The sequence below is a fragment of the Manis pentadactyla genome, chromosome 3 (assembly GCF_030020395.1).
Source record: "Manis pentadactyla isolate mManPen7 chromosome 3, mManPen7.hap1, whole genome shotgun sequence".
NCBI classification, from domain to species: Eukaryota; Metazoa; Chordata; class Mammalia; order Pholidota; family Manidae; genus Manis; species Manis pentadactyla.
The window spans coordinates 89,759,317-89,786,953 of NC_080021.1; the positions used below are offsets into that span (position 1 = coordinate 89,759,317).

General features: G+C 40.9%; 1 protein-coding gene across 3 annotated transcripts in view; it reads right to left on the minus strand.

Moving 5' to 3' along the window:
- LARP4B (La ribonucleoprotein 4B) overlaps positions 1 to 27,637 on the minus strand; it is a 141,642-nt gene that overhangs the window by 45,670 nt on the left and 68,335 nt on the right. For all 3 annotated transcript variants that reach the window (XM_057498103.1, XM_057498102.1, XM_057498101.1), the window contains 2 exons: positions 19,257 to 19,407; positions 18,866 to 19,006 (listed from right to left, as the gene is read on the minus strand). In XM_057498103.1, the coding sequence (XP_057354086.1) occupies positions 18,866 to 19,006; positions 19,257 to 19,407 (292 nt within the window). The remainder of the gene's footprint in view (positions 1 to 18,865; positions 19,007 to 19,256; positions 19,408 to 27,637) is intronic.

Consider the following 27,637-nt stretch of genomic DNA (forward strand, 5'->3'; position numbering starts at 1 on the left):
GCCAAGACAGGGCACAAAGAAGGGCACAGGTAGAGCCCCCATCAAGCATGCAGCCATGTGACAGAAGGAGGGTACTCCCTGAAGCTGGGCAGAGGCCCTGGAAGGATGTGAGTAGCATATGTGTCTCTCACAGAGCTGGAGAGCTGGAGGCAGTGCCCATCCCATCAGCTGGACCAGAGCCCTTGAGCTCACTGAACACTGGCTGCCCAGCTGAGAAAATTCCCAGATCAAATACTGTTCCACTCATAAAATAAGATGTGAAATGGCCAAATCATTTCCAAGGGACTTTGCTACATCCTGGCACAATAATCAAAGTATTTACACAGCTACAAAAATATTGAGTTCTCAATACAGACAAATTCAATCCAACCAAAAATTACCATTAATGTGAAAAAGCAGGAAAATATGACCCATTAGTCAACAGAAACCTACCTAGAACAGACACAGATGTTAACATTCAGTGACAGAGACAGTATAATGGTTATCCTGATTGCATTCCACAGGCTTAAAAGGTTATACACGAAAAATATTTTTAAAAGACCCAAAGGGAACTTCTACAAATGAAAACAACCACGTTTGATATTAAAATATACTTCATAGAATTATCAACATATTACACAACGTTGAAGGCTAATGAACTTGGAGATATAACAGAAATTTTCCAAACTGAAACACAGAAATTAGAATTCCTTAAAAGGGCAGGGGGTCAGTGAGCTGTGGGGCAACCTCAATGGGCTTAATATAGGCATTACTGGAGATCTTGAAGGAGAAGAAATGGCCAGGGGCAGGGGGCATTTGAATAACTATGGCCAAAGTTTTCCCAAGTCTGATTAAAACATTTATAAATCACAGATCCAAGAAGTTCACTGAACACCAAGTGCAAGAAACATGAGGATTACCTTTAAGATACATCACTGTCAAAATGCTCAAAACCACTGATAAAAAGAAAATCTTAAAAGTAAGCAAGATAGCAGAGGGGCGGAAGATGGCGGTGTGAGTAGAGCAGCGGAAATCTCCTCCCAAAACCACATATATCTATGAAAATATAACAAAGACAACCCTTCCTAGAATAAAGACCAGAGGACACAGGACAATATCCAGACCACATCCGCACCTGAGAGAACCCAGCGCCTCGCGAAGGGGGTAAGATACAAGCCCCGGCCCCGCGGGAGCCGAGCGACCCTCCCCCCAGCTCCCGGCGGGAGAAGAGCAGGCAGAGCGGGAGGGAGACGGAGCCCAGGACTGCCGAACACCCAGCACCCGCCATCCGGGCCAGAGTGCAGGGCCCTCGATACTAGGAAAACAAGGCAGCAAGAACAGTGAGCAGGCACTGGAGGCTGGGCGACAGAGGACATAAGAAAAGCGCGCGACCATTTTTTTTTTTTTTTGCTTTTTTGCTGTTTTGTTTTGGCGAGCGCTTTTTGGAAGTCTTAAAGGGATAGGGACCCCAATACTAGGGAAACAGGGCAGAAAGACCGGTGAGCAGAGGCCTGAGGCTGGCACCGGAGAATAAAGAAAAATGAACGACCACCTTTTTTTTTTTTTTTAATTAAAAACTTTTTTTTTTTTTTAATTAAAAAATTTTTTTTTCTTTTTTTTTTTTTTGGTGGTCGTTGTTTTGTTTTGGCGGGTGCTTTTTTGAAGTCTTAAAGGGGCAGGGCGGGTCACTTAATCCAGAGGTAGGGAATCTGGGATCTCTGGGCACCCTAACCCCTGGGCTGCAGGGAGCAGGGAGGCCCCTTACGGAGATAAATAGCCTCCCAGCAGCTCCTGCTCCAACGCGACTCCACCATTTTGGAGTAGCTGCCTGAGCCAGGCCACGCCCACAGCAACAGCGGAGATTAACTCCATAGCAGCCTGGCAGGAAGCAGAAACCCTGTCTGCGCACAGCTGCGCAGCACCAGCCACTAGAGGTCGCTGTTCTCCCAGGAGAGGAGGGCCACAAACCAACAAGAAAGGAAGTCCTTCCAGCCGTCACTCGTCCCAGTTCTGCAGACTATTCCTATCACCATGAAAAGGCAAAGCTACAGGCAGACAAAGATCACAGAGACAACACCAGAGAAGGAGACAGACCTAACCAGTCTTCCTGAAAAAGAATTCAAAATAAGAATCATAAACATGCTGACAGAGATGCAGAGAAATACGCAAGAGAAATGGGATGAAGTCCGGAAGGAGATCACAGATGCAGAAAGGAGATCGCAGAAATGAAACAAACTCTGGAAGGGTTTATAAGCAGAATGGATAGAATGCAAGAGGCCATTGATGGAACTGAAATCAGAGAACAGGAACGCATAGAAGCTGACATAGAGAGAGACAAAAGGATCTCCAGGAATGAAACAATATTAAGAGAACTGTGTGACCAATCCAAAAGGAACAATATCCGTATTATAGGGGTCCCAGAAGAAGAAGAGAGAGGAAAAGAGATGGAAAGTATCTTAGAAGAAATAATTGCTGAAAACTTCCCCAAACTGGGGGACGAAATAATCGAACAGACTACGGAAATACACAGAACCCTCAACAGAAAGGATCCAAGAAGGACAACACCAAGACACATAATAATTAAAATGGCAAAGATCAAGGACAAGAAAAGAGTGTTAAAGACAGCTAGAGAGAAAAAGGTCACCTATAAAGGGAAACCCATCAGGCTAACGTCAGATTTCTCAACAGAAACCCTACAGGCCAGAAGAGAATGGCATGATATATTTAATACAATGAAACAGAAGGGCCTTGAACCAAGGATACTGTATCCAGCACGACTATCATTCAAACATGATGGTGGGATTAAACAATTCCCAGACAAACAAAAGCTGAGGGAATTTGCTTTCCACAAACCACCTCCACAGAACATCTTACAGGGACTGCTCTAGATGGGAGCACTCCTAGAAAGAGCACAGCACAAATCACCCAACATATGAAGAATCGAGGAGGAGGAACAAGAAGGGAGAGAAGAAAAGAATCTCCAGACAGTGTATATAACAGCTCAATAAGCGAGCTAAGTTAGGCAGTAAGATACTAAAGAGGCTAACCTTGAACCTTTGGTAACCACGAATTTAAAGCCTGCAATGGCAATAAGTACATATCTTTCAATAGTCACCCTAAATGTTAATGGGTTGAATGCACCAATCAAAAGACACAGAGTAACAGAATGGATAAAAAAGCAAGACCCATCTATATGCTGCTTACAAGAAACTCACCTCAAACCCAAAGACATGTACAGACTAAAAGTCAAGGGATGGAAAAACATATTTCAAGCAAACAACAGTGAGAAGAAAGCAGGGGTTGCAGTACTAATATCAGACAAAATAGACTTCAAAACAAAGAAAGTAACAAGACATAAAGAAGGACACTACATAATGATAAAGGGCTCAGTCAAACAAGAGGATATAACCATTCTAAATATATATGCACCCAACACAGGAGCACCAGCATATGTGAAACAAATACTAACAGAACTAAAGGGGGAAATAGACTGCAATGCATTCATTCTAGGAGACTTCAACACATCACTCACCCCAAAGGATAGATCCACTGGGCAGAAAATAAGTAAGGACACGGAAGCACTGAACAACACAGTAGAGCAGATGGACCTAACAGACATCTATAGAACTCTACATCCAAAAGCAGCGGGATATACACTCTTCTCAAGTGCACATGGAACATTCTCCAGAATAGACCACATACTAGGCCACAAAAAGAGCCTCAGAAAATTCCAAAAGATTGAAATCCTACCAACCAACTTTTCAGACCACAAAGGCATAAAACTAGAAATAAACTGTACAAAGAAAGCAAAGAGGCTCACAAACACATGGAGGCTTAACAATACGCTCCTAAAACAGAAAAGGACATGAGGTAAGCTGTACCAATATTGCTTAGTAATTGTAGCAAATGTATCACTATGTGAGATGTTAAGAACAGGAAGAAACTGGACATCTGGTCTATGGGAACTCTACTCAAGTTCTCAACTCTTCTATAAATCTAAAATGATTCTCAAATAAATAGCAAGGTTAAGAGGCTCAAACCTCACTGTAACAATTACTATAGTAATATTAATGCTCCAAATATTTGAATTAAAGGCAGAGATCACAGGATTTTATTTTTTTAAAAGGCAAGACTCAACAGTTATGGTATCTATAAGAAAGGTACATTATTAAATATAAAGAAACAAATAGTTCAGAAGTGAAAGGATGGAAGAAGATAGGTCATGCTAACAGTAGTCAAAAGAAAACTGAAGTGACTATGTCAGAGTAAATTCAGAGCAAAAAAATTGCCAGAGATAAAGAAGGTCATTTCATAATGAGAGGAGTCAACTAATCAAGAAAGAGGCCCTAACAATCTTAAAACAGAACCCCACAATATATTAAGTGAAAACTGACAGAACTAAAAGGAAAACAAGATAAATAAAAAAAGTTGATAGAACACCTCTTAATAACTGACAGAACAAGTAGGCAGAAACCAGAAAGACTATGACAGACTTAAAACTATCACTCAACAAGACCCAGCTGATATTTATAGAACACCTGCATAGCAATAGAAAAATGCACTTTTCTCAAGTGCTAGGAAACATTTACTAAAATGGCCAATATCCTGTGCCACAATCCAAGTCTTGGCAAATTTAAAGGCATTCAAGTCTCACAAAGCATTTCCCTTGACCACAATGAGGGTTAAATAGAATTAGATCAAAGAAAGTTACCTGGACTATACAGGCCCCAAATATATGGATACTAAATAACAGACTTCTAAATTACCCATGGATCAAAGAAGAAAAAAAGGAAATTAGAAAGAAGTTTGAACTGAACTTTAAAAGGAAAACACATGCAACAACCTATCACAATCTGTGAGAGTGTGATAAACCAGTACTTGGGAAAAATTTATGGAACTAAATTGCTACATCAGAAAAGAAAAAATGCCTCATACCAATGAACTAGAAAAATGACAAATTAAACCTAAAGTAACTAGAAGAAAGTATATTATAAAGATCAGATGAAAACTGCTGGAACAGGTAAGAACACTTAATGGAACCAAATACTGGTTCTTTTTGAAGATCAACAAAAATGACAAACCTCTATCCAGACTGATTAGGGAAACAAACAAAAAAACAAAACAAAAGAGAAACCAGGAACAGGAATAAGTGCTGTAACATGACCACATATTCTACAGATATTAAAGCATAAGTAGCAGGTTAGGGGCAAGTCTATGCAGTAACTATGACAAGTTAGATGAAATGGACCAAATCTTTGTAAGACACAGGTAACAAAAGCGCTCTCAAGAAGGAACAGGGAACCTGAGTAGCCCTATATTTAAAAAAACACTGTAGGGAAAACTTTCTCTGAAACAAAATTTAAGGCCCAAATGGATCCACTTCTTTATTTAAGGAAAAAATAAACTCTTCCAAAAAAAAACTGGACAGGAAAGAATGTATCAAAAAGAAAACTACAGATCAGTATCCATCCCATGAACACAGGTGTAAAAATTCTAAGCAAAGTTTGTCAAAAATGTTATATCATGATGTGGTGGTGAGACTTGTTCCAAGAATGTAAGGCTGGTTAAATATTTTTTAAAAAATCAATGTAATTCATCTTAACACACTAAAACAGAAAAAAATGATTATCGCCATAGATGGAGAAAACGCATGAAAAATTCCAATATTCTTAAAAACCCTCAGCAAATCATAAAAGAAGGGTAACTCATCAACTTGGTAAAGGTCATGTATGTAAAACTACAACTAACATTATTATCAATAGTAAAAGACTGAATGTTTCTCCAGGATCAGTCAGATGCTGGCTTTCCCCACATTGTTCACCTTTGTAATGGAGGAGCTATCCAGTGCAATCAGGCAAGATAAAGAAGTAAAAGGGAAAAGACTGGATAGGAAATAAAACTGAATTTATTCCCAGATAGCAGGATTGTCATGATGTAGAAAACCCAGTGGAATCTACAAAAAGTCCCTATAACTTTTCAGTGATCTTAACAAGTTTTCAGGGTATGACATCCAAGTCTAAAAATTAATTCTATTTCTATCTACCAGTAACAACCAAATGCAAATTAAAGTTTTAAAAAACACAATAGTATGAAAAATTACAAAATACTTAAGGATAAATTTGATAAAATATGTGAAAGATCAGTACATTTAAAACTAAAAAATACAGCCAAGGCACACTGAGGAAGATCTAAGCAAGGGGAGACACCTGCCTTGCTCTGGAGCACTGAACAGAGGTGCCAATTTTCTCCAGCTTATCTGTAGATGCAATGCAATCCAATAAAAATCTCAGCATTTTATAGACACCAACCAGCTCATTGTAACTGGTATGGAAATGAAATTAGAATAGCCAAAAAAAAAAATTTGAAAAAGAACAAAATTGGAAGGCTAACACTGCCTGTTGGATTTACAGTAATCAAAATGGTACAGTACTATTGTCAAAACAGACTAACAGATACATGGGAAGAAAGACATGGTCCAGAAATAATCCCATGTGCTTGGACAGGTGGTTCTGACAGCAGCACAGAGGCAATGGAGGAGAGGAAGGTAGATGCTGGAACCGCTGCATGTCCACTTGTGGAAAATGGAACTGTGCTCTGTACATCACACCAAATACAACAAGTAGCTAACAATGGAGCAGGGACCCAAAACAATTAAAACTTAAAACTATACAACTTCTGGAAGAAAACCACTGTGACATTCAATTAAGCAAAGACTTCTTTGGCACAACACCAAAAGCAAAATCCAGAAAAGAAAAAAAACTGAAAAATTGGACTGTATCAAAAATATTTAAGTTCTACTTTTCAAAAGATACTGTTAGTCCTGGGAGCCAAGATGGCGACATAAGTAGAGCAGCGGAAATCTCCTCCCAAAACCACATATATCTATGAAAATATAACAAAGACAACTCTTCCTAGAATAAAGACCAGAGGACACAGGACAACATCCAGACCACATCCACACCTGCGAGAACCCAGTGCCTCGTAAAGGGGGTAAGATACAAGCCCTAGCCTGGTGGAACCTGAGCGCCCCTTCCCCCAGCTCCCGGCGGAAGAAGAACACGCAGAGCAGGAGAGAGATGGAGCCCAGGACTGCTGAACACCCAGCCCCAGCCATTCGGACCAGAGCGCAGACACAGTGCGTGCGTGAGGCCCTGGATACTAGGGAAACAGGGCAGCAAGAACGGTGAGAGGGTACTGGAGGCCTGGCGCCGGAGGACATAAGAAAAATTAGTGGCCATTTTTTTTTCTTTTCTGTTTTGTTTTGGCAAGCACTTTTTGGAAGTCTTAAAGGGATAGGGACCCCAATACTAGGGAAACAGGGCAGCAAGACCGGTGAGCAGATGCCTGGGGCAGGCGCCGGAGAATAAAGATGAACGAGCGGCCATTTTTTTTTTCTAAATTAAAAAAAAAAATTTTTTTTTTGTGGTCGTTGTTTTGTTTTGGCGGGTGCTTTTTTGAAGTCTTAAAGGGGCAGGGCGGGTCACTTAATCCAGAGGTAGGGAATCCGGGATCTCTGGGAACCCTAATCCCCTGGGCTGCAGGGAGCAGGGAGGCCCCTTACGGAGATAAATAGCCTCCCAGCAGCTCCTGCTCCAACGCGACTCCACCATTTTGGAGTAGCTGCCTGAGCCAGGCCACGCCCACAGCAACAGCGGAGATTAACTCCATAGCAGCCTGGCAGGAAGCAGAAACCCTGTCTGCGCACAGCTGCGCAGCACCAGCCACTAGAGGTCGCTGTTCTCCCAGGAGAGGAGCGCCACAAACCAACAAGAAAGGAAGTCCTTCCAGCCATCACTCGTCCCAGTTCTGCAGACTATTCCTATCACCATGAAAAGGCAAAGCTACAGGCAGACAAAGATCACAGAGACAACACCAGAGAAGGAGACAGACCTAACCAGTCTTCCTGAAAAAGAATTCAAAATAAGAATCATAAACATGCTGACAGAGATGCAGAGAAATACGCAAGAGAAATGGGATGAAGTCCGGAAGGAGATCACAGATGCAGAAAGGAGATCGCAGAAATGAAACAAACTCTGGAAGGGTTTATAAGCAGAATGGATAGAATGCAAGAGGCCACTGATGGAATTGAAACGAGAGAACAGGAAAGCATAGAAGCTGACATAAGGAGAGATAAAAGGATCTCCAGGAATGAAACAATATTAAGAGAACTGTGTGACCAATCCAAAAGGAACAATATCCGTATTATAGGGGTCCAGAAGAAGATGAGAGAGGAAAAGGGATTGAAAGTATCTTGGAAGAAATAATTGCTGAAAACTTCCCCAAACTGGGAGAGGAAATAATCGAACAGACCACGGAAATACACAGAACCCCCAACAGAAAGGATTCAAGGAGGACAACACCAAGACACATAATAATTAAAATGGCAAAGATCAAGGACAAGGAAAGAGTTTTTAAGGAAGCTAGAGAGAAAAAGGTCACCTATAAAGGAAAACCCATCAGGGTAACATCAGACTTCTCGACAGAAACCCTACAGGCCAGAAGAGAATGGCATGATATATTTAATGCAATGAAACAGAAGGGCCTTGAACTAAGGATACTGTATCCAGGACGACTATCATTCAGATATGATGGGGGGATTAAACAATGCCCAGACAAACAAAAGCTGAGGGAATTTGCTTCCCACAAATCACCTCTACAGGACATCTTACAGGGACTGCTCTAGATGGGAGCACTCCTAGAAAGAGCACAGCACAAATCACCCAACATATGAAGAATCGAGGAGGAGGAACAAGAAGGGAGAGAAGAAAAGAATCTCCAGACAGTGTATATAACAGCTCAATAAGCGAGCTAAGTTAGGCAGTAAGATACTAAAGAGGCTAACCTTGAACCTTTGGTAACCACGAATTTAAAGCCTGCAATGGCAATAAGTATATATCTTTCAATAGTCACCCTAAATGTTAATGGGATGAATGCACCAATCAAAAGACACAGAGTAACAGAATGGATAAAAAAGCAAGACCCATCTATATGCTGCTTACAAGAAACTCACCTCAAACCCAAAGACATGTACAGACTAAAAGTGAAGGGATGGAAAAACATATTACAGGCAAACAACAGCTAGAAGAAAGCAGGGGTTGCAGTACTAATATCAGACAAAATAGACTTCAAAACAAAGGAAGTAACAAGACATAAAGAAGGACACTACGTAATGATAAAGGCCTCAATCCAACTAGAGGATATAACCATTCTAAATATATATGCACCCAACACAGGAGCACAAGCATATGTGAAACAAATACTAACAGAACTAAAGGGGGAAATAGACTGCAATGCATTCATTCTAGGAGACTTCAACACATCACTCACCCCAAAGGATAGATCCACTGGGCAGAAAATAAGTAAGGACACGGAAGCACTGAACAACACAGTAGAGCAGATGGACCTAACAGACATCTATAGAACTCTACATCCAAAAGCAGCGGGATATACACTCTTCTCAAGTGCACATGGAACATTCTCCAGAATAGACCACATACTAGGCCACAAAAAGAGCCTCAGAAAATTCCAAAAGATTGAAATCCTACCAACCAACTTTTCAGACCACAAAGGCATAAAACTAGAAATAAACTGTACAAAGAAAGCAAAGAGGCTCACAAACACATGGAGGCTTAACAATACGCTCCTAAATAATCAATGGATCAATGACCAAATCAAAATGGAGATCCAGCAATATATGGAAACAAATGACAACAACAACACTAAGCCCCAACTTCTGTGGGACACAGCAAAAGCACTCTTAAGAGGAAAGTATATAGCAATCCAAGCATATTTAAAAAAGGAAGAACAATTCCAAATGAATGGTCTAATGTCACAATTATCAAAATTGGAAAAAGAAGAACAAATGAGGCCTAAGGTCAGCAGATGGAGGGACATAATAAAGATCAGAGAAGAAATAAATAAAATTGAGAAGAATAAAACTATAGCAAAAATCAATGAAACCAAGAGCTGGTTCTTCGAGAAAATAAAATAGATAAGGCTCTAGCCAGACTTATTAAGAGGAAAACAGAGTCAACACAAATCAACAGTATCAGAAATGAGAAAGGAAAAATCACGACGGACCCCACAGAAATACAAAGAATTATTAAAGAATACTATGAAAACCTATATGCTAAAAAGCTGGGAAACCTAGGAGAAATGGACAACTTCCTAGAAAAATAAAACGGTCCAAGACTGACCCAGAAAGAAACAGAAAATCTAAACAGACCAATTACCAGCAATGAAATTGAACCAGTAATCAAAAAACTACCAAAGAACAAAACCCCCGGGCCAGATGGATTTACCCCAGAATTTTATCAGACATACGGGGAAGACATCGTACCCATTCTCCTTAAAGTTTTCCAAAAAATAGAGGAGGAGGGAATACTCCCAAACTCATTCTATGAAGCTAACATCACCCTAATACCAAAACCAGGCAAAGACCCCACCAAAAAAGAAAATTACAGACCAATATCCCTGATGAACGGAGATGCAAAAATACTCAACAAAATATGAGCAAACCAAATTCAAAAATATATCAAAAGGATCATACACCATGATCAAGTGGGATTCATCCCAGGGATGCAAGGATGGTACAACATTCGAAAGTCCATCAACATCATCCACCACATCAACAAAAAGATAGACAAAAAACACATGATCATGTCCATAGATGCTGAAAAAGCATTTGACAAAGTTCAACATCCATTCATGATAAAAACTCTCAGCAAAATGGGAATAGAGGGCAAGTACCTCAATATAATAAAGGCCATATATGATAAACCCACAGCCAACATTATATTGAACAGTGAGAAGCTGAAAGCATTTCCTCTGAGATCGGGAACTAAACAGGGATGCCCACTCTCACCACTGTTATTTAACATAGTACTGGAGGTTCTAGCAACGGCAGTCAGACAAAACAAAAAAATACAAGGAATCCAGATTAGTAAAGAAGAATATAAACTGTCACTATTTGCAGATGACATGATACTGTACATAAAAAACCCTAAAGACTCCACCCCAAAACTACTAGAACTGATATCGGAATACAGCAAAGTTGCAGGATACAAAATCAACACACAGAAATCTGTGGTTTTCCTATACACTAACAATTAACCAACAGAAAGAGAAATCAGGAAAACAACTCCATTCACAATTGCATCAATAAAAAAAAATACCTAGGAATAAACCTAAGCAAAAAAGTGAAAGACCTATACTCTGAAAACTACAAGACACTCTTAAGAGAAATTAAAGGGGACACTAACAGATGGAAGCTCATCCCATGCTCGTGGCTAGGAAGAATTAATATCGTCAAAATGGCCATCCTGCTCAAAGCAATATACAGATTTAATGCAATCCCAATGAAAGTAACAGCAACATTCTTCAATGAACTGGAACAAATAATTCAGACATTCATATGGAAACACCAAAGACCCCAAATAGCCAAAGCAATCCTGAGAAAGAAGAATAAAATAGGGGGGATCTCACTCCCCAACTTCAAGCTCTACTATAAAGTCATAGTAATCAAGACAATTTGGTACTGGCACAAGAACAGAGCCACAGACCAATGGAACAGACTAGACAATCCAGACATTAACCCAGAAATATATGGTCAAGTAATATTTGATAAAGGAGCCATGGACATACAAGGGCGAAATGACAGTCTCTTCAACAGATGGTGCTGGCAGAACTGGACAGCTACATGTAAGAGAATGAAACTGGATCACTGTCTAACCCCATACACAAAAGTAAATTCAAAATGGATCAAAGACCTGAATGTAAGTCATGAAACCATTAAACTCTTGGAAGAAAACATAGGCAAAAACCTCTTAGACATAAACATGAGTGACCTCTTCTTGAACATATCTCCCCGGGCAAGGAAAAAAACAGCAAAAATGAACAAGTGGGACTATAATAAGCTGAAAAGCTTCTGTACAGCAAAAGACACCATAAACAGAACAAAAAGGAAACCTACAGTATGGGAGAATATATTTGAAAATGACACATCCGATAAAGGCTTGACGTCCAGAATATATAAAGAGCTCACACACCTCAACAAACAAAAAACAAATAACCCAACTAAAAAATGGGCAGAGGAACTGAACAGTTCTCCAAAACAGAAATACAGATGGCCAACAGACACATGAAAAGATGCTCCACATCGCTAATTATCAGAGAAATGCAAATTAAAACTACAATGAGGTATCACCTCACACCAGTAAGGATGGCTGCCATCCAAAAGACAAACAACAACAAATGTTGGCGAGGTTGTGGAGAAAGGGGAAACCTCCTACACTGCTGGTGGGAATGTAAGTTAGTTCAACCATTGTGGAAAGCAGTATGGAGGTACATCAAAATGCTCAAAACAGACTTACCATTTGACCCAGGAATTCCACTCCTAGGAATTTACCCTAAGAATGCAGCAATCAAGTTTGAGAAAGACAGATGCACCCCTATGTTTATTGCAGCACTATTTACAATAGCCAAGAATTGGAAGCAACCTAAATGTCCATCAATAGATGAATGGATAAAGAAGAGGTGGTACATATACACAATGGAATACTACTCAGCCATAAGAAAAGGGCAAATCCAACCATTTGCAGCAACATGGATGGAGCTGGAGGGTATTATGCTCAGTGAAACAAGCCAAATGGAGAAAGAGAAATACCAAATGATTTCACTTATCTGTGGAATATAAGAACAAAGGAAAAACTGAAGGAACAAAACAGCAGCAGAATCACAGAACTCAAGAATGGACTAACAGGTACCAAAGGGAAAGGGACTGGGGAGGATTGGTGGGTAGGGAGGGATAAGGGGGGGAGAAGTAGGGGGGTATTAAGATTAACATGCATGGGGGGGTAGGAGAAAAGGGAGGGCTGTACAACACAGAGAAGGCAAGTAGTGATTCTATAACATTTTGCTATGCTGATGGTCAGTGACTGTAAAGGGGTTTATAGGGGAGACCTGGTATAGGGGAGAGCCTAGTAAACATAATATTCGTCATGTAAGTGTAGATTAGTGATACCAAAAACAAAGCAAAAAAAAAAAAAAAAAGGGCAGTTCCTGTGTGGTAACCTCCAACGAGTTGTACACAAGGGTATAAAGGGCATATAAAAGTGTAGGCAAAGGGTCTGTTTGTGTTTATACAGAGGATCAAAGCCTAATTGGGCTACCCCGAAAATGAACTAAGATACGATATGAAAAAGAACTTCCAACATCTGCACTCTCTGGAAGACTCATGCCAGAAGATGATCATCAAAAAACCCCAACAAAGATCCACGCACTGCTACAGCTGTAGATGCACTCATCCCACCAGCTCCTGGACTTGCCATGGGAATGAAGGAGATATCTAAGCTGGCCTGTGCATACAGTAAAACAACAAATTTGACTGGATCTATACTGTTGGAACTCAACCAAGAATTAGGAGAAGTGCAAATTGTAGTGCGCCAAAATCTTACAACTACAGACTATTTACTGTTTAGAGAACATAGGGGATGTGAACAGTTCCCAGGAATGGGTTGTTTTAATTTGTCTGATTTCTCTCAGACTGTTCAAGTTCAGTTGGACAATATCCACCATGTCATAGATAAGTTTTCACAAATGCCTAAGGTGCCTAACTGGTTTTCTTGGTTTCACTGGAGATGGCTGGTAATTACAGATATGCTTTGGTTATGTAACTATACTCCTATTATGTTAATGTGTGTGTGCAATTTAAGTAGTAGCTTAAAACCTGTACATGCTGAAGTTACTCTACAAGAAGATATATCAAAGAAATAATCAATCTTCCCATGTTTTCTGCCGCCTGCTACTTCTATAGCTTTTCTTCTTCCTTCCTAATTACAACCCTTAAATAGAATTCGTGCCTCATATCAAATTTACCGAGTATCATAATTCTTCCAAGTGGTAAAGACACCTCAAGACAAATGCTGGGCATAGAAGCCACAGGGCATAAATATGCAAAGAAGTAAAAAGCTAACCTTTTCAAACAATAAGGCTTCCCTCTCACTTACCAACTTCACATTTCCCTGTATGGCCCCGGAAGATGACTGGTTAGCCAGAGACGGGTAAGATTCCTCAAGGGAGGAACAACCTAAGACAGGCACAGTCGCAGGGGGGCCATCAGGTTAGAAATTGGGGATCAACAGAGGTGAGGCTTAGAACCTCACCCCCCCTCTTCTGAGAGAAATCTTCTGCATATGTGGATGTTTTATTGCCCTGGTCTAGCTTGGATTAACACATAGTCTACAGGCACACACCTGATCATCTACATTTGCTCTCTTACAACACTAAACTATGTTTTCTACCTTTATCTTGCATCTACCTACTACTTAAGCATTTTATTAAAAATAATAATAATAAAGAGAGAAATGTGGTATCCACATATAAATCAAGTATAAAAACCAAATGAGTATTCATATTTGAACTGACTGTTTAGAGTTCATAATGCATGAGCAAAACTGAAAGTTTCTGTGATGACTGCCCTTGTACTGTTCACTATGTAACTTATTCATTATGTAAGAATTTGTTCTACATGTAAGAACTTGTTCGTTATGCTTCAGAAGATTGGAGAGTGACGAAAATTAGGTTTGGGGTGGATTAATGATTGTGCATTGAGCACTGACTCCCCTATACAGAATTTTATTGTCGTTAATAACCATTTGATCAATAAATATGAGAGATGCCCTCAGAAAAAAAAAAAAAAAAAAAAAGGACAGACTTCCAATGGTAAAATAAATAAGTAACCGGGATGTAATGTATAGCATAAGGAATATAGTCAAGATATTGTAACAGCTTAGTAGGGTGATAGCTGGAACCTAGAATTATGTATATAAATGTTCTACCACAGTGTTGTACACTTGAAACTAATGTAATGTAATACTGTGTGTCAACTACCCTTCAATAAAAAATAATTATTTAAAAAAAAAAAAAAAGTGTAGGCAAAGGGTCTGTTTGTGTTTATACGGAGGATCAAAGCCTAATTGGGCTACCCCGAAAATGAACTAAGATACGATATGAAAAAGAACTTCCAACATCAGCACTCTCGGGAAGACTCATGACAGAAGATGATCAGAAAAAAAAAAAAACTCCAACAAAGGTCCACGCACTGTCACAGGTGTAGATGCACTCATCCCACCAGTTCCTGGACTTGCCATGGGAATGATGAAGGAGATATCTAAGCTGGCCTGTGCATACAGTAAAACAAAAATTGGACTGGATCTATACTGTTGGAACTCAACCAAGAATTAGGAGAAGTGCAAATTGTAGCACTCCAAAATCTTACAACCACAGACTATTTATCGTTAAAAGAACATATGGGATATGAACAGTCCCCAGGAATGGGTTGTTCTAGTTTATCTGAATTCTCTCAGACTGTTTAAGTTCAGTCGGACAATGTCCACCATATCATAGATAAGTTTTCACAAATGCCTAAGGTGCCTAACTGGTTTCCTTGGTTTCACTGGAGATGGCTGGTAATTACAGGTATGCTTTGGTTAGGTAACTATATTCCTATTATGTTAATGTGTGTGCACAATTTAATTAGTAGTTTAAAACCTATCCATGCTGAAGTTACTCTACAAGAAGATATGTCAAAGAAATAATCAATCTTCCCAGGTTTTCTTCTGCCTGCTACTTCTATAGCTTTTCTTCTTCCTACCTAATCACAACCTTTAAATAGAACTCGTGCCACATGTCGAATTTACCGAGTATCATAATTCTTCCAAGTGGTAAAGACACCTCAAGACAAATGCTGAGCATAGAAGCCACAGGGCATAAATATGCAAAGAAGTAAAAAGCTAACCTTTTCAAACAATAAGGCTTCTCTCTCACCAACTTAACATTTCCCTGTATGGCCCCGGAAGATGACTGGTTAGCTAGAGACGGGTAAGATTCCTCAAGGGAGGAACAACCTAAGACAGGCACAGTCGCAGGGGGCCATCTGGTGAGAAAATGGGGAGCAGCAGAGGTGAGGCTTAGAACCTCACCCCCCCTGTTCTGAGAGAAATCTTCTGCATACGTGGATGTTTTATTGCCCTTGTCTAACTTGGATTAACACATAGTCTACAGGCACACACCTGATCATCTACATTTGCTCTCTTACAACACTAAACTATGTTTTCTACCTTTATCTTGTACCTACCTACCACTTCAGCATTTTATTAAAAATAATAATAATAAAGAGAGAAATGTGGTATCCACATATAAATCAAGTATAAAAACCAAATGAGTATTCATATTTGAACTGTTTATCGTTCATAATGCATGAGCAAAACTGAAAGTTTCTGTGATGACTGCCCTTGTACTGTTCACCATCTATCTTATTCACTATGTAAGAATTTGTTCTCCATGTAAGAACTTGTTCGTTATGCTTCAGAAGATTGGAGACTGATGAAAATTAGGCTTGGGGTGGATTAATGATTGTGCATTGAGCATTGACTCCCCTATACAGAATTTTATTGTCGTTAACAACCATTTGATCAATAAATATGAGAGATGCCCTCACAAAAAAAAAAGAAAAAAAAAAAAAAAGGACAGACTTCCAATGGTAAAATAAATAAGTAACCAGGATGTAATGTATAGCATAAGTAATATAGTCAAGATATTGTAACAACTTGGTATGGTGATAGCTGGTACCTAGAATTATCATGTATATAAATGTTGAATCACTGTGTTGTACACCTGAAACTAATGTAATACTGTGTGTCAACTACCCTTCAATAAAAAATAATTATCTAGAAAAAGAAAAAAAAAAAAGATACTGTTAGGAGAACAAAAAGTCAAGCCATAGACTAGGAGAATGTATTTGCAAATTATGTATCCAATCAGGACTTGTGTTCAAAACATATAAAGAACTCTAAAAACTCAAAATAGAACAACCCAATAAGAAAATGGGTAATAGACTTGAACAGATCCTTCAGCAAAGAAGATACAAGCAAATAAAAAGATGCCTGACACCATTAGTCATTAGGGGAATGCACATGAAAACCACAGTAAGATCCCACTGCCTATCTTTTAGAATGGCTAAAACAGTAAAGCTGAAGGTACCAAGTACTGGGGCCTCTATGGACCAGGGCAAGTCATTTTTTAGGCAGCTGAATATATGCCCACCAGATGATCCATCTGTCCCATTCCTACATATTTACCCACAAGAAATGAAAATGTATCTATACAAAGTCTTGCTTATAAATGTTATAGTAACTTTATTGGTAATATCCCCAAACTGAAAATGACCCATTCATGAACAGGCGAAGGGGAAAACACACTACGGTAGAAAATGGAACAGAATACTCATCGGCAGTGAGGAGGAACCATGGATAAACATTATGTGAATGAGTCTCAATGAATGAACTGGTAAGCCAGTACCAGAAGCCTGACAGAGAGAGAGCTCGTACTCTCAAACTCCATTTACATACAGTTCTAGAAACTCAAACTAACCCAGCGATAGAAGGCGGACAGGTGGTTGCCTTGGTGGGAGGCGGACAGGGAGGGCACAGGGTGCAGAGTATTTCAGGGTGATGGCTGTGTTCATTATCACTGACTGTGATGGTGGTTTTACAGGTGTACACGCATTATAAAACTCAGATAAATCAACGAGAGACAGAGTCAGCAAACAAGTCCTACAGTACACTCAATATTGTGCTTTGAGCAAGAGAAGTAAAACTTAAAGAAAAACTAAGATACACTTAAAATATGCAATGTTCACTATACATCAGTTTTGCCTCATTAACGGTCTATCCTTGGCCCCCCTGCCACCCCTGTGAACAAAAGGTGAGAGCAGGATCTAATGGGAGAACAAAGATGTCAGAGAGGTTCAGGAAGGCGTGTTCCCTGGGCCACACTGATGTTTGGTGGGCCAATGCGGGAGGCACTCAACAAGGGCTAGCCCCATTGCCAACAGTGAAGACAAGGTCTTCCTGGAGGTCACCCTTTAGGTGGAAAAATGAAACAAGTACTTAATGCCACTTATAAGGTGCTGACTACGTCTCGTATGTGACAGATGTTCAGTAATGAGCAGGCGACAGCACCACAAAGGATGGCATGTTTCCTCTAACTCAAGGTCTCCAGATGTGATCAGCTGGGAGACTGATCACCCACTGTGCACCCACTCACCACCATCCCCATGAGCCACTTGTGGGGAGATACTTCTTCCAGTCAAGTTGCCCCATCCAACTGGTAACAATGGAAGTGCAGCCCACCCACTCTTTCGGTCTGGTGTGGTTTTAAAAACATAGTGGTCTTTTAGATTAAGGCAGAAACAAAGCTGGAGGTGAGCAATCAGTGTCCCATTACCTACAGGCATTTCTAGTTCAGCCCACACCCTGGCCACCAAAGGGAACTGCTCTCTTCTCCCTGTTCTTTTTTTTTAATTAAGGTATTATTGATATACACTCTTATGAATGTTTCACATGAAAAACAATGTGGTTACTACACTGACCCATATTATCAAGTCCCCACCCATACCCCATTGCGGTCACTGACCATCATTGTAGCTCCCTGTTCTTTCTCGTCTCCTGAAAATAGCTTTAAATACCCCTTTTAAAGAACCAAACTTGGGTTTGACTCTTCATTTCAACATTAACATTCCCTCTCTGCAGTTTTACCGACTCTCTGCCCTACAGTCAACCTTCTGCTTCTCCCAATTCATCCAACTCGCCTTTCAGGAACTGTGCAGGTCCTACACTCTGCAGGATGCCTTCCCGGACCAGAACTCACCGCTGTATCCTCACAAGAGCGATGTCAAGGTAGAATCGAAGGAAGCAATGGAATGCACATTGTTTAGGGAAAGATTTAACAAGCTCAATTTCAAAAAGTAACAATAAGAGCCCATAGTCTGTTTGAAAATGAACTCATAAAATAAATGAAGTCTATGAAAACGAACTCATAGCTTTACCTGTTTCGCCATTCTCAGGCAGAGACTCATACTCTGAGGGGTCCAGAGCCAGAGGGCTCGTGGCTGTCTGGTCTGACTCCTGTAAATCTGACAGTGCCACATGCTCATGACTTTCATCACCATCACCACTGGCATCCAGTCCTGTAATTAGGAATTTTACCCCAAAAGGCAGGATTAGAAGAACTTTCTCTTACAACAACAAAAAAAGTTTACACTTGCAGTTGCCTGAATTATTTTAATATGATTGTGAAAAGATCTGCTGGCTCTTAAATATGTCACAAATCATGACACAAAATTTAAGTAGCAATTTCTCCAAGATGAATTAAAAGGAAACAAAAATCAAGCCTTGAGAGCAAAGCCACTGCTCACCATGTTCTCAAGCACAACTCACCACTGTGGCTGCAGTCTGTGTGATGGCCAGACCTCTCTTCCCAGGCTGTGCTCACACCGCCGTCCGCTGCACTACTTGCCTTCAAATGTAACATGTGAGTCCCCCATACTTTTGCATTAGGGTTTAGCTCAGAAACCCTGGCTGTTGGTACCTAGGAAAAAATTTGATTATGTACATTTGTATCTGAATTCTAACCAAGGGCAGTTTTACTTACTAATTCAGAGTCAACACATCCTCAAGCAAGGCTGAGCCTATTATTTACACGTATCTGGGGGTGAATCAGGTATACAAAGTTGATGCGTTCACCACTCAGTTCTTCAGCTCCTACCAAGTACAAGGCTCTCTGGTAACTGGGAATAAAAGGCAGGGTTCCCCACCTTCATGGCGGCATCAGCACCCTATCAACCTGTAACTTGATGAACACCTGGTGATGCAATCATCCTATTTGTTCTAGACAACCCTATACAACTTTCAGATTTACAAACCTGAATAGAATGTAGATAAAATTCTAAAATAAACCTCAAACACTCATATGAACAAAGTACATAAAAATCAGAGTTCCTCAGGATAACCAAGGTTTTCTTCCAGGCCTATCACCAGGCAATGCTCATCCCCAGGCAGGTAGGCTGGCCTCCCTGCTGCTCTGAGAGTGCCGGGCATTTCTGCCCTTAGTGCTCCAAGTGTCCAGGACATGCTCTAGATGTCCACACAGTTTGTGCCTCCACCTCTGGTGTAGATTTCCCAGTACACCTTATTAAACCCGCAATCACCCTTAATTTTTCCTCTCTTAAGAGCCTTCAGTGACTCCACAAAGCTAAAGGAAGCTCATGGCCCAGGAACAGCTGCTTCCCAGACTAGTTCCAGTTCTGCTGCCACAATCTCAGCAAACCCAGCCTAATTATTTGCCTTTTCCAAGTTTACAAGTCTGGACACCACTGTGTATGGAGCAGAGCTTCCTAAGAGAGGAACAAAGGTCTAGGGCCCCAGGAGCCCTCAGGCAGTGCCAGGCAGGAGCTCCAAGCTGGAAGCAGCCTCTGTCCCAACCCCAAAGAGGAGTAGGTGTCATCAATGCTACCTCCAAGTGTGGAAAGGGTCAGGAAGTCCTATGATGAGCTATCAGGAAACAGAAGGATTAACAATCTTACAAAAACAGACTGAATTCACTGTGGCTGGGGTGATTACAGCTTGCAGTGAAAAACAAAACTATTTCTGAAATTGAGAGTAAAAGCCGATGTGGTTAGAACTACTGCATATACTTTGCTCACATGTGGCAGGCAAGAGCAATAAACACCATGCCCACAAAACCAGGCACCTAATGCACACCCATATAGAACTGTTTATTTTTTTAGGTATTGGTGCTAGGGCAAAGAGCAGGATCCCCCTTCATTCAAGGCTATATACCCACCAAGCACTGATTCAATTCCCCTTACATGACGCCTAAACCTGTGGGTCATCCTTGGCCTCTGCTTCTGCAGTGTTTGTCTTCTGTCTTTCTCTTCTCTCCATCTCTCCAACAATTACTGCCTAAATGCTCATTAAATGCCAGGCACAGCGCTAAGAAAACAGGGCCTACTGGTGAACAAAGCTGGCACAAGTCCTGCCTCGTGAGCAAAGAGCTCAATGGAGATGCTCCTAATGGAGACCTCCCTGCCTTCCCTGCCTTCCCCCCCACCCCCACAGCTTTCCATCTGGTCCTCTGTCTCTTAAATGCATTCTCTCTTCTCTTTCCTCCTCCAATACGTGCATAAACCATCTCTGGCTCAGACCTTCCCAGCTTTCCTGATTGGAGCTGGTTTCTTTCCAACACACAGCACATGTGGTGCCTTCCCTGCATTAGTGCTATTGCACCCAGAGAATGGTTCCCTCATCTCATGTGCATTCCTAACACCAGCTTTGCTGGACTTATCCATTTTCAGTACCTTTGCAGCACCATGCCATACACAATACACACTCAGTTACAGTGCAGTTCCTAGTACTAGCCCCACAGCCTCCTAAAAACGAGTTACAACACTCTGAGACCCCTGCAGTGCTCGCACTGCTGGACCATGTTCCCCTCGTCCACAGGCTCTCTGGTGTCGCTTCTGTGCACTACTGGGTCGCTCCAACCTCGCAGTCCTGAAGTCATTACAGAGACGCTTGAGAAATCTGCTCAAGAAATCAAGGTTTAATAAAGGAGTAACATTTGTGCAGGCTTTATGCCACAGCTGAATAAATCCCTATTCTCACATAATTTACTACCTCCAGTTCCAGGGCTGGAGGTTTCCTGGGCCACCCAAGGCTGCACAGCCAGGCCGCCATTCCCACAGGACCAGCCTGCTCCTGGCTCACCATGATGCACACCTAGCCCCCTGCTCTTGGATCCAAGCCAGCTCTGTCTCCTCAGCCCTTCTGGATGGGCAGACACCTGCTGAAGCATATTCCCATCTCCCTCATCCTGTTTGGTGCCTGGATGTTTTTTTCAGATAACTTTTAACATGCTGCCTCGACACATGTTTTGGGGAGGCCTAGGCAGAATCTTCCTCATTCTCCCATAAAAATGATGATAACTGTGTTCTAATATCACAAACAAAACACTGATCAAGAGGGGGCGGAGCCAACATGGCGGCGTGAGTAGGACAGTGGGAATCTCCTCCCAAAAACATATATACTTTTGAAAATACAACAAACACAACTAGCCCTAAAAGAGAGACCAGAAGACGCAGGACAGTGGCCAGACTGCAGCTACACCAGCGAGAACCCAGCGACTGGTGAAAGGGGTGAGATACAAGCCCCGGCCCGGCGGGACCCGAGCGCCCCTCCCCCCAGCTCCCGGCGGGAGAACAATAGGCAGAGCGGGAGGGAGACGGAGCCCAGGACTGGTGAACACCCAGCCCCAGCCCTCCGGGCCAGAGCGCAGACACAGTACATGCCCAGGGGGCCCTGGATACTGGGGGAACAGGGAGTAAGACCTCTGAGCGGGTGCTGAAGCTGAAGCCCCTGTGACAAAGAAAAGCGGGGGCTTTTTGAAAGTCTTAAAGGGACAGGGACTTAACAGCTTGACGGAAACAACCCAGGTCACAGTACAGCAGCTGGAAATTACAGGGAAAACCGGGTGCACTAACCCCCTGGGCAACAGCTCTGAGACCCCTCACGGAGGCAAACAGTCAAGCAGCCCCCCCATCCATTACCCCACCGGGCGCTGCGAAAGCAGAGAAGCAGCCTGAGACAAATTCTGCCCACAGAAAGGGAAATTTCTCCCCTCCGGCCAGGAAAGACACAAAGACCCACTCTACACGCAATTACCCAACACAAGCCACTAGGGGTCGCAGTTGCCCAGTAAAGAAAGGCCAGTAGCAAGTGAAAATTTTGGCCCTCCCAGCTGACAGTCAATAGCACCTGTCAACATGAAAAGGCAAAAAAATATGATCCAGACAAGACTAACCCAGACAGCTTCAGCATCTGCTACATCTTCCCCTGAGAAGGAATCTGGGGAGATAGATTTAGCCAGTCTACCTGAAAAAGAATTCAAAACAAAAGTCATAACCATGCTGATGGACTTGCAGAGAAATATGCAAGAACTAAGGAAGGAGAATTCAGAAATAAAACAAGCTCTGGAAGGACTTCAAAACAGAATGGACGAGATGCAAGAGACCATTAATGGACTAGAAAACAGAGAACAGGAACGCAGAGAAGCTGATGCAGAGAGAGATAAAAGGATCTCCAGGAATGAAAGAATTTTAAGAGAGCTGAGTGATCAATCTAAAAGGAATAATATAAGAATCATAGGTATTCCAGAAGAAGTAGAGAGAGAAAAGGGGATAGAAAATGTCTTTGAAGAAATAATTGCTGAAAATTTCCCCAAACTAGGGGAAGAAATGGCCTCTCAGACCACAGAGGTACACAGAACTCCCATGACAAGGGATCCAAGGAGGGCAACACCAAGACACATAATAATTAAAATGGCAAAGATCAAAGACAAGGACAAAGTATTACAAGCAGCCAGAGAGAAAAAAAAGGTTACCTACAAAGGAAAACCCATCAGGCTATCATCAGACTTCTCAACAGAAACCCTACAGGCCAGAAGAGAATGGCATGATATACTTAATGCAATGAAACAGAAGGGCCTCGAACCAAGACTACTGTATCCAGCACGAATATCATTTAAATATGAAGGAGGGATTAAACAATTCCCAGACGAGCAAAAGTTGAGGGAATTTGCCTCCCACAAACCACCTCTACAGGGCATTCTACAGGGACTGCTCTAGATGGGAGCACTCCTAAAAAGAACACACAACAAAACACCCAACATATGAAGAAGGGAGGAGGAGGAATAAGAAGGGAGAGAAATAAAGAATCATCAGACCGCGTTTATAATAGCTCAACAAGCGAGTTAAGTTAGACACCCAACATATGAAGAAGGGAGGAGGAGGAATAAGAAGGGAGAGAAATAAAGAATCATCAGACCACGTTTATAATAGCTCAACAAGCAAGTTAAGTTAGACAGTAAGATAGTAAAGAAGCTAACCCTAAAACTTTGGTAACCAAAAACTTAAAGCCTGCAATGGCAATAAATTCATACCTTTCAATAATCACCCTAAATGTAAATGGACTGAATGCACCAATCAAAATACACAGAGTAATAGAATGGATAAAAAAGCAAGATCCATCCATATGCTGCTTACAAGAGACTCACCTCAAACCCAAAGACATGCACAGACTTAAAGTCAAGGGATGGAAAAAGATATTTCATACAAGAAAGAGAAGAAAGCAGGTGTTGCATTTCTGGTATCAGACAAAACAGACTTCAAAATAAAGAAAGTAACAAAAGGCAAAGAAGGACATTACATAATGATAAAGGGCTCAGTCCATCAAGAGGATATAACCATTATAAATATATATGCACCCAATACAGGAGCACCAACATACCTGAAACAAATATTAACAGAAGTAAAGGAGGAAATAGAATGCAATGCATTCATTAGAGGAGACTTCAACACACCACTCACTCCAAAGGACAGATCCACCAGACAGAAAATAAGTAAGGACACAGAGGCACTGAACAACACACTAGAACAGATGGACCTAATAGACATCTACAGAACTCTACATCCAAAAGCAACAGGATACACGTTCTTCTCAAGTGCACATGGAACATTCTCCAGAATAGACCACATACTAGGACACAAAAAGAGCCTCAGTAAATTCCAAAAGATTGAAATCCTACCAACCAACTTTTCAGACCACAAAGGCATTAAACTAGAAATAAACTGTTCAAAGAAAGCAAAAAGGCTCACAAACACATGGAGGCTAAACAACACGCTCCTAAATAATCAATGGATCAATGACCAAATCAAAATGGAGATCCAGCAATATATGGAAACAAATGACAACAACAACACTAAGCCCCAACTTCTGTGGGACGCAGCAAAAGCAGTCTTAAGAGGAAAGTATATAGCACTCCAAGCATATTTAGAAAAGGAAGAGCAATCCCAAATGAACGGTCTAATGTCACAACTATCAAAATTGGAAAAAGAAGAACAAATGAGGCCTAAGGTCAGCAGAAGGAGGGACATAATAAAGATCAGAGAAGAAATAAATAAAATTGAGAAGAATAAAACAATAGCAAAAATCAATGAAACCAAGAGCTGGTTCTTCGAGAAAATAAACAAAATAGATAAGCCTCTAGCCAGACTTACTAAGAGGAAAAGAGAGTCAACACAAATCAACAGTATCAGAAATGAGAAAGGAAAAATCACAACAGATCCCGCAGAAATACAAAGAATTATTAGAGACTACTATGAAAACCTATATGCTAACAAGCTGGGAAACCTAGGAGAAATGGACAACTTCCTAGAAAAATACAACCTTCCAAGACTGACCCAAAAAGAAACAGAAAATCTAAACAGACCAATTACCAGCAACGAAATTGAAGCGGTAATCAAAAAACTACCAAAGAACAAAACCCCCGGGCCAGATGGATTTACCTCGGAATTTTATCAGACATACAGGGAAGACATAATACCCATTCTCCTTAAAGTTTTCCAAGAAATAGAAGAGGAGGGGATACTCCCAAACTCATTCTATGAAGCTAACATCACCCTAATACCAAAACCAGGCAAAGACACCACCAAAAAAGAAAACTACAGACCAATATCCCTGATGAACGTAGACGCAAAAATACTCAACAAAATTTTAGCAAACCGAATTCAAAAATACATCAAAACCATCGTACACCATGACCAAGTGGGATTCATCACAGGGATGCAAGGATGGCACAACATTCGAAAGTCCATCAATATCATCCACCACATCAACAAAAAGAAAGACAAAAACCACATGATCATCTCCATAGATGCTGAAAAAGCATTTGACAAAGTTCAACATCCATTCATGATAAAAACTCTCAGCAAAATGGGAATAGAGGGCAAGTACCTCAACATAATAAAGGCCATCTATGAAAAACCCACAGCCAACATTATATTGAATAGCGAGAAGCTGAAAGCATTTCCGCTGAGATCGGGAACTAGACAGGGATGCCCACTCTCTCCACTGTTATTTAACATAGTACTGGAGGTCCTAGCCATGGCAATCAGACAAAATAAAGAAATACAAGGAATCCAGATTGGTAAAGAAGAAGTTAAACTGTCACTATTTGCAGATGACATGATACTGTACATAAAAAACCCTAAAGACTCCACCTCAGAACTACTAGAACTGATATCGGAATACAGCAAAGTTGCAGGATACAAAATCAACACACAGAAATCTGTGGCTTTCCTATATACCAACAATGAACCAACAGAAAGAGAAATCAGGAAAACAACTCCATTCACAATTGCATCAAAAAAATAAAATACCTAGGAATAAACCTAACCAAAGAAGTGAAAGACTTATATTCTGAAAACTACAAGTCACTCTTAAAAGAAATTAAAGGGGACACTAACAGATGGAAACGCATCCCATGCTCATGGCTAGGAAGAATTAATATCGTCAAAATGGCCATCCTGCCCAAAGCAATATACAGATTTGATGCAATCCCTATGAAACTACCAGCAACATTCTTCAAGGAACAGGAACAAATAATTCAAAAATTCATATGGAACCACCAAAGACCCCGAATAGCCAAAGCAATCCTGAGAAAGAAGAATAAAGTAGGGGGGATCTCACTCCCCAACTTCAAGCTCTATTATAAAGCCATAGTAATCAAGACAATTTGGTACTGGCACAAGAACAGAGCCACAGACCAATGGAACAGACTAGACAATCCAGACATTAACTCAGACATATATGGTCAATTAATATTTGATAAAAGAGCCATGGACATACAATGGCGAAATGACAGTCTCTTCAACAGATGGTGCTGGCAAAACTGGACAGCTACATGTAGGAGAATGAAACTGGACCATCGTCTAACCCCATATACAAAAGTAAACTCAAAATGGATCAAAGACCTGAATGTAAGTCATGAAACCATGAAACTCTTGGAAGAAAACATAGGCAAAAACCTCTTAGACATAAACATGAGTGACCTCTTCTTGAACATATCTCCCCGGGCAAGGAAAAAAACAGCAAAAATGAACAAGTGGGACTATATTAAGCTGAAAAGCTTCTGTACAGCAAAAGACACCATAAACAGAACAAAAAGGAAGCCTACAGTATGGGAGAATATATTTGAAAATGACACATCCGATAAAGGCTTGACGTCCAGAATATATAAAGAGCTCACACACCTCAACAAACAAAAAACAAATAACCCAACTAAAAAATGGGCAGAGGAACTGAACAGTTCTCCAAAACAGAAATACAGATGGCCAACAGACACATGAAAAGATGCTCCACATTGCTAATTATCAGAGAAATGCAAATTAAAACTACAATGAGGTATCACCTCACACCAGTAAGGATGGCTGCCATCCAAAAGACAAACAACAACAAATGTTGGCGAGGTTGTGGAGAAAGGGGAAACCTCCTACACTGCTGGTGGGAATGTAAGTTAGTTCAACCATTGTGGAAAGCAGTATGGAGGTACATCAAAATGCTCAAAACAGACTTACCATTTGACCCAGGAATTGCACTCCTAGGAATTTACCCTAAGAATGCAGCAATCAAGTATGAGAAAGACCAATGTACCCCTATGTTTATTGCAGCACTATTTACAATAGCCAAGAATTGGAAGCAACCTAAATGTCCATCGATAGATGAATGGATAAAGAAGATGTGGTACATATACACAATGGAATACTACTCAGCCATAAGAAAAGGGCAAATCCAACCATTTGCAGCAACATGGATGGAGCTGGAGGGTATTTTGCTCAGTGAAACAAGCCAAGCAGAGAAAGAGAAATACCAAATGATTTCACTCATCTGTGGAATATAAGAACAAAGGAAAAACTGAAGGAACA